The sequence below is a fragment of the Typopeltis vanoorti genome, chromosome 13, assembly GCF_054136105.1.
Source record: "Typopeltis vanoorti isolate ZY-2024b chromosome 13, IOZ_Tvanoo_1.0, whole genome shotgun sequence".
In the NCBI taxonomy this organism is placed as follows: domain Eukaryota; kingdom Metazoa; phylum Arthropoda; class Arachnida; order Uropygi; family Thelyphonidae; genus Typopeltis; species Typopeltis vanoorti.
The window spans coordinates 15912837-15927530 of NC_143561.1; the positions used below are offsets into that span (position 1 = coordinate 15912837).

At 36.2% G+C, this 14694-nt stretch overlaps 1 protein-coding gene across 1 annotated transcript in view; it reads left to right on the forward strand.

Annotated features, from left to right (window-relative positions):
• LOC150099948 (anoctamin-7-like) overlaps positions 1-14694 on the forward strand; it is a 42314-nt gene that overhangs the window by 23406 nt on the left and 4214 nt on the right. Inside the window, exons 2-16 of the mRNA XM_090403180.1 lie at positions 399-501; positions 4183-4283; positions 4674-4749; positions 5663-6017; positions 6184-6231; positions 6320-6417; positions 6543-6754; positions 8037-8192; positions 8297-8333; positions 8436-8545; positions 11731-11885; positions 12001-12175; positions 12285-12414; positions 12789-12922; positions 13832-13912. Coding sequence (XP_090259306.1) covers positions 399-501; positions 4183-4283; positions 4674-4749; positions 5663-6017; positions 6184-6231; positions 6320-6417; positions 6543-6754; positions 8037-8192; positions 8297-8333; positions 8436-8545; positions 11731-11885; positions 12001-12175; positions 12285-12414; positions 12789-12922; positions 13832-13912 — 1971 coding nt within the window. The remainder of the gene's footprint in view (positions 1-398; positions 502-4182; positions 4284-4673; positions 4750-5662; positions 6018-6183; positions 6232-6319; positions 6418-6542; positions 6755-8036; positions 8193-8296; positions 8334-8435; positions 8546-11730; positions 11886-12000; positions 12176-12284; positions 12415-12788; positions 12923-13831; positions 13913-14694) is intronic.

The window sequence follows — 14694 nt, forward strand, 5'->3', positions numbered from 1 at the left end:
ACGCACATAATTTTTGCAGTTTCGTGCTGCCATCTCGTGATGAAATATTCATAGAATATTTAAAAGTCTAGCATCGTATATTAAAATGTAAATATTTAATATATTTCATTTCCTTCAATTCCTTGAGGAAATAGACCTTCGTGATACATTGCTAATATTTAACGATAAATGAAAGTAGTCCTAATGCCTAAGTTCGTTCAATGAACGCAGATAAAAATAAAAAATATAAAAAATAAAAGTAAAATTATTACTTGCGATTATTGTGATTAGACTAAGGAAAAATAAAAAAAACTTTACATTGGATAATTAATTACTAATGGAAATAGAATTCCTGTTATGATGAATAAAGGTGAGTAAAGAATGAATAAAGATGGATTTATTATTATTTTTTTCTATAGGCAATTATCGAGGACATGGGAGAGACAAAGAAGAAGAAAAAAGACCAGAAACCTAACGAAATACAGAAAAGAATGGAAAAGATGTTTGGCATGGTAAATGAAGGTACGCTTCTAATATAGTCTGCAATATTTGTTTCTAAATGGTGTCAACTACCAGTTATTGGCCTGGCGAAACGAAAGCCAAAAAGAATAAATTATTTCCAGTAATATAATTGTAATAATGCATTTATTACCGTATTAAACTGTACGATATTAAACGCATGCGCATAAATTAAAGTTTACTGTAAACGTGGTGTAAGCATCTACCACATCAACAATGTTTTGCTCCATGGCAACAACGATTGGTACATAAGTAACAGTAAAACTAGTTATGGAGATGCCGATATCGCTCTCCTGGTTACAAAAATGGGCATCACTATTTTCAGGCTTTGTTGTTAATATAGTCTATTGTGGACAATTAGTATACCTTAGCTACTAACTATGTGTTGGTTACCATGGCCACCTATATGTTGCATATGCAGTTATCACCGGAAATAAGCGGCTGCTATAGTAGCCACGTTTTTCATCTTTTAAAAGACGTTTTGCGATTTTATTTTTATTTTACATTTTTTTTCGTTTACTTTTATTTTAATAACCATCAAACATTCAGTACATTTTATAACATAGCATCCCCTCACACACGCCTTTTGAATAAAACATCGATTTTCAAACCTTCCTGCCTGAAATAGAAACTCAATTATGACGTCCCCTAACAAGATTGGTCTTGAGTTCATAGACATAATCAGTAAGATTGCTCGTATAAGATTCTAATTATTTATCATTATGATTTAGAGCATGAATGATATTCTACTTATGGGTAATTCAGGATAAAAACATTACTTTGTGATGGTCATCTTATATTGATTCCTTCATCGCTAAAAGAAAGGAAGTAAATCACACTTTAAAAAAAAAAACAAAAAAAAAAAAAAAACGAATTATTCTAATAAGAATGGGAAATGTCGCTATCCTGAAAGCGAAGTTGTCTCGATTAATTCGATTGATTTGTTGAAAAGAAAAAACTGTTTCCCTTCGACTAATGCCATTGATGTGCTGCTTCCAATGGAATCCTTTATTATCCTGAAATACCACATGACAGTGCTTACAATATTTTCTTGTTGCCTTGATTTATATGTTTTGCGTGTTTGACCATATCTGTTATATCAATACTCTTTGAAAAATGTTATGTAGTGGCTTTCCCATCCTACCAATGCCTTTCCCATTTTTGTGATTATCTTCTGCTGCTCCCGTTCATGTTATCTAGCTTTTCACTCCTTTGAAAATCCCTCCTTTAGACTGCAGTTTCTTCTTCTTTTGCCTGTATTGTATTCGTATTTGCCATTTAGCACTCACGTCTTGCTTTGAATTTTACGTTTAAACTTTTGCACTCTGTTCTAATAAAAATGCATTCATAACTTTTTTTTTTCACCAGCACCGTCCGATTTCTCCCACGTCTGTGTAAATCACGTGACTGTGTATTCCTGCGCACGCTCAGTAGCCTCTTCGATAGGTCTGTCAGTCATTGTCTGTCTGTCTGGATAGAGTCATTGAAACCATCTTTGCATTTCTCTAATGCTGAGCTAGTTTTTCTTTTCAGAAACGCACGAAGGGTATAGAGGAATGAAAGCGTGGAGTGGACGTCAGATTCCAATTACAGATGGTCGAAGATCGCATCGTAGATCTTTCCCCAGTAGACCCTCAGTCTCCTCTTCTTCCTCTCACGGATTCAGAACAAGTATCTCCATTATGATCATTCGTCACACAATTCACGGCTCTAGCACCCTTGTTTTGTTGCACTCCACCACCACCACCACCCACAAACACCCACAAACACCACACAGGGACTTATTCTTCACTCTCGTCGCAGAATGCAATGCTTGTGAACAGCACATAACTCCGTTTGCCAGATTACACTATTACAATGAGTTGCTAGGCAACCATCAGCTAGCTGCTTCCCTAGGAAATGCAATAAAAGGCTTTTTTTTTTAAAAGAAAACTTTTCAATGATTCAGATGTTGTCTTTAAATTTCCAAAGCATAGTTATACAGTTATTGTAATGAAAAAAAAAAAGTACATGGGAGTGGATATAACTACTTGTTGGAGTATTGATCAAGAGGCTCGTATTTTGTAGTTATACCGTATGCATAACAATAATAACAAACGTCCTCTCTGAAGAAACCCTTCTTGGTTTTGTGATTTTTTTGAAACAGTTGCTTTTGATTTTCAGCTGACAATTTCTGATTATTCAAAATTTTCTTCTAGGATGGTCCTTCAATAGATGCGGAAATTTGAGTACGTGTTTGTACGGAGAGCTGTTAAAATCCACTATCCTTTCATCACGTGCTTACTATTTTCTTTCTATCACTAAGTTGATTTCTTCGCTATCCCCAACTGTCTTTGAGAACCAACAAGATGTTTCTCTCTCTGCCTGAAATAGGCATGCTCCCCTTAAACTGTGGATGTTCAAGTTCCGGTTGATATGCTGCTGTCGATGATGTACCTCTACGTTGTCTTAGTACTCAGGCTTATCGTGCCGTGTTACGCCAGCTCGCGCAGCTGGGTCTACTGGACACTTCATTCCACTCACTGCTATTTATGGAAAAAGTCTCCTGTTGATTTCACTCTTATTAAACTTCCAGTGATGATCTCATTTCTTTCACTCAACCTATCTCATGGTATAAAAAACTATCCCATGAATCTGTTAAATAAGATCTCTTGACTAACTTATCTGTCTTTATTTATCCATCCCTGTTTTTACGCCTATTTCCTAAACTTAAAACAAAGTTCCCTTATTTAAATAACCTCGTAGTTGATAGTCCTGTTATCTTTGTTAACCGCCTCTGCATTCTTCACGATCTCTATGCTGCGAAATCTGGGCACAATAGACTAGACGTAATCGAATGAAAATCTTATAAAAAGGAACAACAAATGCTCTTCAGTATTTTTAGTCACTTACAGACATAATGCAGTGCCTCATAGCCTTGGATGCTTCGGTCATAATCCTAAACAACATATTCATAATCAAATTCCCTTTCAGGTGACAACAGTTTTCTTTTAGATCAGATTATTAAACTCCATATCAATGCCTTTTAGATACAAAATACGAACTTCTTCATCAACTAAAATGTCTTAAATTTTTTCCCTAGTTTTGAACCAAAGGTTGGTCAACAGATTTTAGTGGAAATTTTATTGTAATGAATTGGAATGTATCTAAAATTATATTTTGGGATGCAACCTGTTTTCATTTATTTGTACACGCTAACACTGCTTGCCACCTTTAATTCTTTATGCAAACATTGTACCCTAGAAAGCTTGTTTGCTTCCTGCTCACATCGTCAAATAATTAGAAACGAACCAACAATAAATGTTCTTAGTTTCCTCAAAAAGGGATATAAAAGTTTCAATCTAAATTAACAATAAAGAACTTATATAAAACTTTGATTGTAATGAAATTTAACAATAAGAGATGAGCAACTTTCTCAGTGTTTATAGATAATTAATAATAATAAGTTATGTTCTTTGCTCTCACAAGAATGAAAGCAAAGGACATAAATTTCTGCATCAACCCCAATTCGAAATCATCGCCTAATTTTTACCACACAAAAATCTTATTTAGAAAATATACTTTCCAAATATCTTCGAAAAAATTTCTACTTGAACAGTTTGTAATAAATATCACATGAATATTTTGGAATAAAATGCAGTTTCGACTTCATCTTAAAAAAAACAAAAAAACATGTTTTTTCAGGTGATCAAGTGTGTGCACCATTTCTGACCAAGTGCCTCGACTGGTTTATGGGCTGGGAGGATAAGGATGCCTTCTTCTGGTCGGCTATCAAGTTACGTCTTGTAAGTAATCCCATTTACTGGTTTGCTAAATTTAATATATGGCAAGACTGTGTTAGTGGAGACATAATGCATGCCTCTTGGTCCACCACAGTTTGGAACTATGGACAGGACAGGACCGGCATATATAAGGGGGGGGGGTAGAGAAATAATATTATTTTTTCTCAAATTTAACGATTTTTTAAGATGCCGATTCTTTCTGCCCTACAAGTAGTGCTGATCCTGTGTTTGATATTTTAATGTATTAATGCCGAAGATACATTGAGGTGTCTTCGGCATTAATACATTGTATTGAGGAGACAGTTTAATTAAGACGATGTCGATGATACAGTGAGGTTAATGCGATACATGGACAACCGTACATGTTTAATTGTCGTTATTGTGATATTTCAGGTATACAACGTTCTTCTTAACATTGACATCAGAAAAATGAGAGAAGACGTCAGCAATCCACGCGCTTCTAGACAAGGTAAAAGACCTATTATTCCTAATTTGTAACATAATTGAATGATTACAATGATTGTTCAATAAATAAATGAAAAATTGGAATAAAGATGATGATGACAGGTTGAGTGTTGAGTATCTACTTGATGTGTGTTCTGTTTCTGTGCTATTTTCATGCATTTAGTCTTTTTATTGATGATTTTCATTCCAAAATGTTATTTATTACCAAAAATAAAATGAAATCAGTAAACTATTAGATAACTATGATATAATCATTCTAAAAATATTCCGATAAAATTACTTTATTGAATGGCCATACGTCACTTATGGAAAACTTACCTAATTCCCAAGTGTTGAGAAGAGCTTTCTTTCTTTATTTTTTTTAAAACTTCGTACAATCTTTAAATATCCGATAAACATAACGCCAGTCAATGGCTTTACTGAAGATCAGATGAAACTAAATAATAAAGTAATAAATAATTCTATTAAAATAATTCTAATGACACAGCCAAACGAATTTCTTTTTGTTTTATTTATTCATTAAAATTTGAAGTGAAGTATAATTTCGTTGATTATAAATTTAATTCAGTAAGATTTTTTTCACTGCTCCGAAATCATTTATTGTAAAAAAAAAAAAAAAAAGTTAAACCTTCCCACTATGAATGCGGGAGTAATGGCTGATTTGCCTAAGTTAAAAAGGAATAAATTTCCGGGCAAGAACTTGGCGAAACACTTATTTAAAGCTTTGATTAGTGAAGAATTTTTTCGATTTGAAATTTGTACTCAAAAAATGGCTGACTTCAGTAAAGAAATTCCCATTTGATATTAGCGTAATGATGTTTCTAGCATACTCCTCAAATAAAAAGACACGTAGTTTTCCAAATAAATCGATGGCCCGATAATAATGATGATGAAGGGTTACTTAATACTTCCCTTAGGTCTTCTGCATTTGTTGATGGTCGGAGCTTTCAAAGATGCCTTCTTCCTCCACGATTGTTCTGCTCTGGAGCCCGTAAGCTTGAAACCATCTATTAGAGAGAAATCCCAAGTGAGGCTGAGCGATTCCATTGAAACTCCAGCACAGTACGAACCACCAAGATCCGTCATGGACACGCGTAAAGTACTGAGTCGTACTTGGGTGCGATGCTGCCAACAACAGCCAGTCAATCTCATTAGGAACTACTTTGGTGAAAAAATCGCCTTCTATTTTGCTTGGGTAGGGACGCTGATTTCCTCCCTTTATGGCCCTGCAATCTTGGGTCTTGTCGTTTTCTTTTATGGCGTAATCACCAGGTGAGTCTTCTGCATACGTCATTAATTTCTATTAGTTCATGAGTTAATTCAAATTGTTCAGGCAATATAAAAAGTCAGTATCGTAGGTTACCATGACGACAGAAATGATTATACTCGCTTATTTTATCTCGTGTTTTTTTAAAAAAACATTTTTTTTTAATTTCAGAGTAATCCATGATGATGAACAACCATCGAATTCATCGAATTCTACCAAGTAAGATCATTTCTTCATCTTTATTAGCGATTTAATCTAAGTCATTTGTGTTTCTGATGTGTCTGATTATGTGCATTAATTTCTCCAGCAATAGCGACCGTGGGGTCGCCTATTACATCGAACTCATTAAGTCATCAAGCGACAACACCCTCACCCCTGCGTTCGCTTTTATCATCTGCCTATGGGGTAAGTTCTGCTTTGATTTTTATCCGATTTAATTTTCGCGCCGCTTTAGTTTTTCGGTCGTTGAACTTTAAACGAGTGAGAGATAGCTTGCATTTCACGGTTGCTTCTTTCTTTGTTTCCTCAAGGCACAGTCATGATGGAGGTGTGGAAAAGGAAGCAGATCGCACTGGAGTATCGCTGGATGGTGGAGAACTTCGATGTGGCAGAAACAACTCGACCACAGTATTACGGCACGGAACTGGTAGAGGACCCGATCACTAAACAGATCATCCCCATCTATCCACTGAAGTACAGTTTTATGAAATACCTGACATCCATGACAGTCCTGCTTCTCATGGTAAGTCCAATGCTTTAGTTTCGTTGTCAGGACAACGAAACTAGGTGCTGTTGAAACACTGATTATCAATATAATAATCGTTGTGCATAGATAAGTAGGTAGCTACACACTTCTTTTCTTCTCCTAAATTGTACCCAGCTAATCGTGAACAAAATGAACCCTACTACGAATCTATATCTTAAATTAGATTTCGTTCTCTGAAAACATTCTCCGTTAGCCACTCCTTTCTCAATTGTTTTCAAAGCTTAGGAAGCGAATACCTTTAATTTCTCTTTGTCTGCATAAAAACATGCTAAAAGGTTCGAACCCGAGCCCTGCTTATTGGAGGCTTGTAAAAGTTTCCTGATTTGTCTCTAGAGCAGGAATAAAAAATACAAAAAAATATATATAAAATTAATAAAAATAGAAAAAAATAGAAAAAATAAAATAGAAAAATATATCTTGAAATACTTTTTAACTTGGTTCTACTATAAATTAGGGATGCGAAGAAATTATATTCTTTTTAATCCTTAATCCAAGTAAACAAAACAATGTTATGCGCGTGAAGTATCTTCACGTATCAGCTACTTGTATATAGAGGCTAATGATTTCACATCAATTGCAAAACACATTGCAAAATACAAAACAATTCCCATAATGCAAAACACACTTTCGGATGTGTATAATGCTATGCATTATGGGAAGGTCCACTACTCCAGACCAGTTTCGACCTTTATAAAGAAGGAATCACTTTCAGATCCTTGTTAATTGAAGTCTTCGTAATGTTGTACAGAACTCTTTTGTGTTTCCAGAGTCTGCTCGTTTATTGTCATATGAATAATTCACTCAGAAAATTGTTTCTGTATGGTGGGCATGCCGGTTTACATAGTTCATATTAGAAAATGAATTTCGTTTTTTTTGCAATTAAATATGCGAAATGTGCTCATTTTAATTTGATATTCCTCGTCTTTCCGATGTCCTATAAATCAATTTAGATTGATTGCTCTTAACAACTGAATGATCCAGCAGAAGGATAGATTACTGTATAGAGAAGGGAAGATATAATAAACGGCAACTTAGACCATCCCGGGTTCAAACTTTTATCCAGTTGAGTGAGTTATTCAATATTTTAAGAAATTTATAGATGCCTAAGCATCTTATCTTTTATTATTTTTACAACGTAGTAAGGAAATTAAAAAAAAACACTTAATAAAATAGATCTCACAAATAAACTTTTGTGAAACTATTAATATCGTTACTGAAAGAAATTTGGAATAAAAAAGAAACGCTTTTCATCCCTTAGGTGTGCGTGGTTTTCATCAGTGTCTTATCCGTGATCTTGTATCGCGTCTACTTTGAAGTGTCTGGATGCGACCAGACCGACAAGACATGTTTGCTTCTGCATAGCACCATAATCGCTTCTGTTCTCAACACCATTTCCATCATGATCCTTGGGGTGGTAAGCTATTCCCCCTCTTTAAATTTATGATTATGGGTATGTGTAGTTTCACGCTAATTAGAGGGACCAGATTTGCGAACTAACGACTATTATATTTCTTGCAGATCTACGAGATAGTGGCCGTAAGACTTACCAACTGGGGTAAGTAGTCATGCGCACAAATATTTTTTTAAATATTTTTCTGTTTTGACAAGAACGCCTGGTTTGTGTACGTCTTTCTTACTTCATACTGTTTCTTTGCAGAGAACCACAGGACCCAGAGCAGATACAACGATGCTCTCATCATAAAACTATTCGCTTTCCAGTTCGCCAATACCTACGCGTCGCTATTCTACACAGCTTTTTTCAGAACAGTAAGTCCTCATCAGTTATAAGATCACATTTACTGTTCAATTTAGTGAATCATTCACAAATCTACTTTGATCTAATTAGCAATAACTTATTAAATGAAGTATGAGTATAACTGGAAAAAGTGTTGCTGAATGAAGTGAAAGTGAATGTGCAGAATCAGGGAAACTAGAACTATTAGGGAGGGGGGAGTAGGAATTGGATATGCAGACATCAGGGAGGCAGTTGAGTGTAAGAATCTGTATAATATGCCTGAGCTAGTACGAAGGACAACAAATCATAATGGGATAGTTAGTATAAGGCATCAAGATAGGGGTGGGACTAACGGGCTTCTGCACTTCATATATACTAATGCCAGGAGTATTAGGAACAAGAAGGAAGAATTTTTGGCCTTAGTTGGCTCTTCCTGGCCACAAGTTATTGATGGCTGACAGAAGATTATATAGTTAGCTGGATAGAATGTGTAGGGTATAGTCTGTTTAGGAGGGACAGAGAGAAAAGAATGGGGGGGAGTGTTATTGATGATAGCTGATGAACTGCAGCCAAGGAGAATTGAAGTTGAACTACAGGCTAGTGAAGAGAGCACATTTGAGGCTATTTGGTGTGGGACTGAGACTAGTGGAACAAAATATACAGTCGAGTGCTACTATAGACCAGGTGATGAAATAGATGGTGTAGATAGCATGCATAGACAAATAGACGCAATGTGTGGAAGGAGGGTGATTATTATGGGAGATTTCAACTATGGTAACATTTATTGGAAGGAGGAGAGGACACATGGGAAGAAGAAATTGGATTTTATGCAGTTATTAAGGGATAACTACCTGAGACAGCATGTAATGGAATATACTAAGGGTTCGAGAGTGCTTGACCTAGTAATTGCATCTGAGAATTTGACTGTAATGAATATGACCACGTCGCCACCAATTGGTGAGCGTGATCATAAGGTCTTGACCTGGGAGGTGGCTAAATGTGTGGAATTTACAATTAAGACATGGTACATGTGGAATTACCGGGCTGATAAGTATGACAAGCTTAGGAGATTGCTTGATTCAGTGCCATGGCATGTAAAACTGCAAGGGCTGGAGGTTGATAGTGCATGGGAAACGTTAAAGGAGCGTTTGAAGGAGGTAATGGCTAACTGTATACCTAGAGTCTGGATAGTAAATCAAGTAGGGATTAAATGGATGAATAACTCCATTAAGCTTGAGCTGCAAAAAAAGAAACTGTGGAGGGAATTTAAGGAGAAAGGTGATCTGCAGGCCTATGAACAGTATAAAGCACAGACCAGAAGGGTAACGACTGTGGTAAGAAAAGCAAAAGCGGATTATGAAAGGAAATTAGCCACGCAAGCTAAAGAGAATCCGAAACAATTTTTTCGATATGTTGCAAGTAAAAGGAAAAATGTACATGGCAGAACGATTTTAAAGAATGCCGATGGTAGGGAGGTAACCGAATCAGTTGACATAGTTGAGTTACTGAGCGAGCACTTTGCAAGAATATATCAACCAGATGGTGATATTGCAGGAATGAAGGAACTAATACTTTATACGGGAATTGAGCTGAATAGTATATTACAAAACCTTAATGTGAATACATCTGTGTGATTGGATGGTATACCAGCTTGGATCTTACTTGAAGCGGCTAAAGAATTGTCAGTGCCCTTGACAATTTTGTTTAATTGGAGTCTCGGGTCTGGGTTAGTCCAGAGAGGGTGGAAAGAGGGGGGAAAATAGGTCCACTGCATAAAGGAGGCTCCAAGACTGCTGTTGCAAATTACCGACCGATCAACATATCAGGAGTCGTTGTCAAGGTTTTGGAGAAAGTAGTCAAGAGAAAAATACAGGAATGGATAGATGAAAATGGATACTGTATGGGGGACAGCGTGGTTTTGTGAAGGGTAGATCATGCCTCACTAACTTGCTTACGTTTTATAACACAGTGACGGCTGGACTGGATATGGGTAATGGATATACAGTGATACTGCTGGACCTTGCTAAGGCCTTTGACAGGATACCACATGGAACCCTAATCAGTAAACTGGAGTATATGGGAATGGATATAGGTTGGTGAGATGGATAGAAGGATGGTTAATATAGAGATATCAGAGAGTAGTTTATTCAGGGGTAGAGTCCAAAAGACGACCTGTGACTAGTGGTGTGCCGCAGGGTTCTGTTCTTGGACCACTACTATTTAATTTGTTCATTAACGATATAGGAAAGAATCTGAGTGGAACTGTTCATATGTTTGCTGATAATGCAAATTTGGGTAGAGCAGTAGTGAATGCACAGGATGTCAAAATTTTGCAGGATTATTTGGATAGATTGGAGGACTGGAGTAAGGAGGAGAATGAATGTCAATTTAATGTGGCAAAGTGTAAGGTTATGCATTTTGGGGTGAAAAGATTAGCAGCAGTATACCACATTGGTGGAACTGTACTCCACGTGATTGTCGAGGCCAGGGATTTGGGAGTGTTGGTGGATAGGGAGTTGAAGTTTAGGGGACACATTGCAAAAGTGGCCAAATCAGCTAATCAAATCACTTGGTTACTGAAGAATACTTTGACGAGCAAAGACAAGCAAGTAATTGTTCCTCTGTATCGAGCCTTGATGGGGAGGAGGAGGAGGATCCAGAGGCGAGTGACCAAGATGATAGCTGGTCTATGGAATGAACCTTATGAGAACAGGTTGAAGATTTGTGGGTTGCAGAAATTGGTTGATAGGCGGAAAAGGGGTGATATGATTGAGACATTCAAATTACTGAAGGTTTCTATAAGATTAATTCAGAGGATAGTTTTGAAAATATGACTGGTGGTGGGAGGACTAGGGACCATACATGGAAACTGGGTAAGAGTGTGGTTAGCAAGGGTGTTAGAACTAGGTTTTTTACTTGGAGAGGGGTGTATGAGTGGAATAAGTTGCCGGAGTCTGTTGTGGGTGCCATGACTCTGAATGAGTTCAAGGCAAAGCATGATAGATACTGTGCGGATATTGAATAGTTGTTCTTGACATGGTGTTTAGGGTCTCTCTCGATGAGTCTAAGGACTCCCTGGAGTTGCCCGTAATAATAATAATAATAATAAAATATGTTATCTTATTATTATTATTACGGTGTATGAATTGAGAAGATTCACATTTGTAAGTCACTTTTTATCTGGAATGATTAACAGAGCGAAAATTTCTGTTTATAGGGACTTGGTACGGATGGAATTTTGGGCATGGGAAGCAGATTTGTGGATAAATGCGACGATGCAGATCAGAACTGTATGTCGTTGTTGTCCTTCCAACTCCTGGTCCTTATGGTGGTGAAACCATTTCCCAAGTTCTGCAAGGATGTGGTGCTCCCGTAAGTGATAGCATATATTTAAAAGTTTTGATGCGAAGTGTGTAAACTAGATGGCAGCACTTACCAAACGCGAGAAGTTGCCGCCATGACTTCTAATGTGATTTGTTCGTTCCAGATGGCTGAAGAAACTTTTGTATCGTTGTTGTGGGATGAACCAAGTAGCCGACGCCTCTGTAGATGACGGTAAAAGCAAGCAGCACTACTTAATGAGAGAAATGCTAAAACCACCAGCCGAAGACTTCAGACTTGGGGAATTTACAGAAAAGACCATACAGTATGGATACTTGATGGTAAGACCATGTAAAATATTGTCTTTGTTTCCATTTAATACAGTATTAATAAAATAATTGTTTGAAGTATTCGATTGACATGAAAAACTGATTTTTTTTTTAATCACAGCTCTTCGCTGCGTCGTTCCCACTGGCCCCTCTCTTGGCTCTCATTTTTAATCTCATAGACTTACGAGTTGATGCTAAAAGACTTCTGTGGTGGAACAGACGTCCTGTTCCTTATAGAGACAATGATATAGGTAAATTTTTTTAGTATTATTACTAGTCATTGTTTATACGACGCAAATTACAATTCATTGTTTAGATATGAATAATATTCTTTGTTAGCATAGTCATTAATGTATTCCTTGTTAAGGCGATAAAATTGTTGGGACTGTTATGAACTTTTCCATTGCTAAGATAATAATAAATATTTCATTGTTAAAACAATGAAAATGAGTATTTATTGTTCAGATTGTTATGAAGACAATGTCTGATAAAATAGTCATGAATATATTCATTGCTACTAATCTCATTTTAATTAATTTATTGTTGCATAGTTATCATTTCGACGTCTGAATGCTAAATATATATACACATGATGTATTCATTGTTAGTTTAATGTTTACCTTAGGAATTTGGTTCAACATCATTCACATGATCAACATCCTTGGAGTAATCAGTAATGGATTTCTCCTGGCTATGACCTCGAAGTTCGGCAGGGACCGATCTCCGGCACATCGCCTTCTCATCATTGTTGTGTTTGAGGTATGTCTGCGATTGTTAATAGACACAACAGACGCTACTTTTAACAAACTATCCATTTATTATTAATAAATTGAGCGGAAAAAAGAAAGCCAGCAATATGCACTGCAGTTCACACATGATTTTATCTACGTTTTTAATTTAATTAGGAAGTCCCATAAGGAAGTGACAAAGGTTCCCCCCCCCCCTCAGGGAACCTCTGGTTTATAGTCTCATAAAAATAAAACCCACTGGATAACATACCCAATTAACAGACATATTACATAACATATATATTTACGAGAGTTGTAGGAAACGTCCTCATATTTTTTTTTAACATAGAAACCAATCATCCCTTTTGTTTTTCTATCTTTCGAGATGGTGAAAGTAATGAATTAATAGTGAAAAATAAAAATAGAAAAAAAAAATCTTAGCCACTTGGTAATGTATTACAACCTTTCGGGAATGACGTCACATAAAAAATAGACACTAGTATGTCTTATGATGTTAGTTGTCTTGGGATAATTCTGACCATTTCCTGTTGCCAAAGGCTTTCTTTAAAGCCTCTGAGAAGGAGGTCTGAACTTAACACTCAGATCAAGCGATATTCATTTGGAAGATCGGCCGAATCTGAAAATTTAATCGAAACAGTATAAAAGAATAAGTATTTTGCTTTCGATTGATAAAGCGATTGAAAACCTGGGATAAATATATGCTTCATCAGTACATTTACAAGTAAAATAGATAATTAATTAACTCTAATTTGGGTCCACCACTAGCCTCGTGTTAATGACTGCTCTTTTTGCTCAATATATATTTTGTGGTTTGCTATGTTTGTCTACTGATTTTATTCTCCAAGATCATTAATTAATATTTCTTTTTCTTAATCTAAGATACCTAATATTTAGTCCATATTTTTATGTTTATTTTCAGCATGCTGTGTTTTTAGGCAAGTTTCTTCTCATGATGATCATTCCGGATGTTCCCGCCAATATCAGGTTTTCCAAACGTCGGGTAAGTCCGTCTATTAAAATTTCATTTCTGAACGGCCTCTGGCTATTTTTTTTTAATTTAGAAAAAAATTAAAATAAAATAGATCTTCATACCCCTTTTCACTTCCCAAAGAGTGGGTAGATGTATAGGTAGGTGGTAGGCCTTTTTTTTTTTTTATTATTTCCCAGAAAGTTGATAGGCGGATGGTATTCTTTGACACTCGGTAGGCTTTCTGAATGAGATGAAGGCGTTATTATTGGAGGTCTGCAGGAAAAACTGGATAAAGGACAATTCAGCAGATAACTATTATTGTGCTCGTGTGTGTGTGTGTGTGTGTGTGTGTGTGTGTGTGTGTGTGTGTGTGTGTGTGTGTGTGTGTGTGTGTGTGTGTGTGTGTGTGTGTGTGTGTGTGTGTGTGTGTGTGTGTGTGTGTGTGTGTGTGTGTGTGTGTGTGTGTGTGTGTGTGTGTGTGTGTGTGTGTGTGTGTTCTGCAGCCGATTTTGATGAACTACAGAGTTAAAATCCAGAATTTAATTTAGAAAAGTCCTATTTGCTTAGAACCTATGACGTTTTCTTCTCCTATTCTAGCGTTGTGGAAGCTACTACAAGCTATATAGGCACCTCCTGTTTATTTTGTATATATTCATTGTCACATTAAAAAAAAAAAAACTTTGTGTGAAATATTTGGTTAGTCGTATATCATATAAAAAAGGAAACACTTAGTGTAGCGAGACATGTATACGCAGATTGTAACTTGTATGCAGTGTAAGACTACAGGGAGAAGTAAAACTGAGTATCTAGTT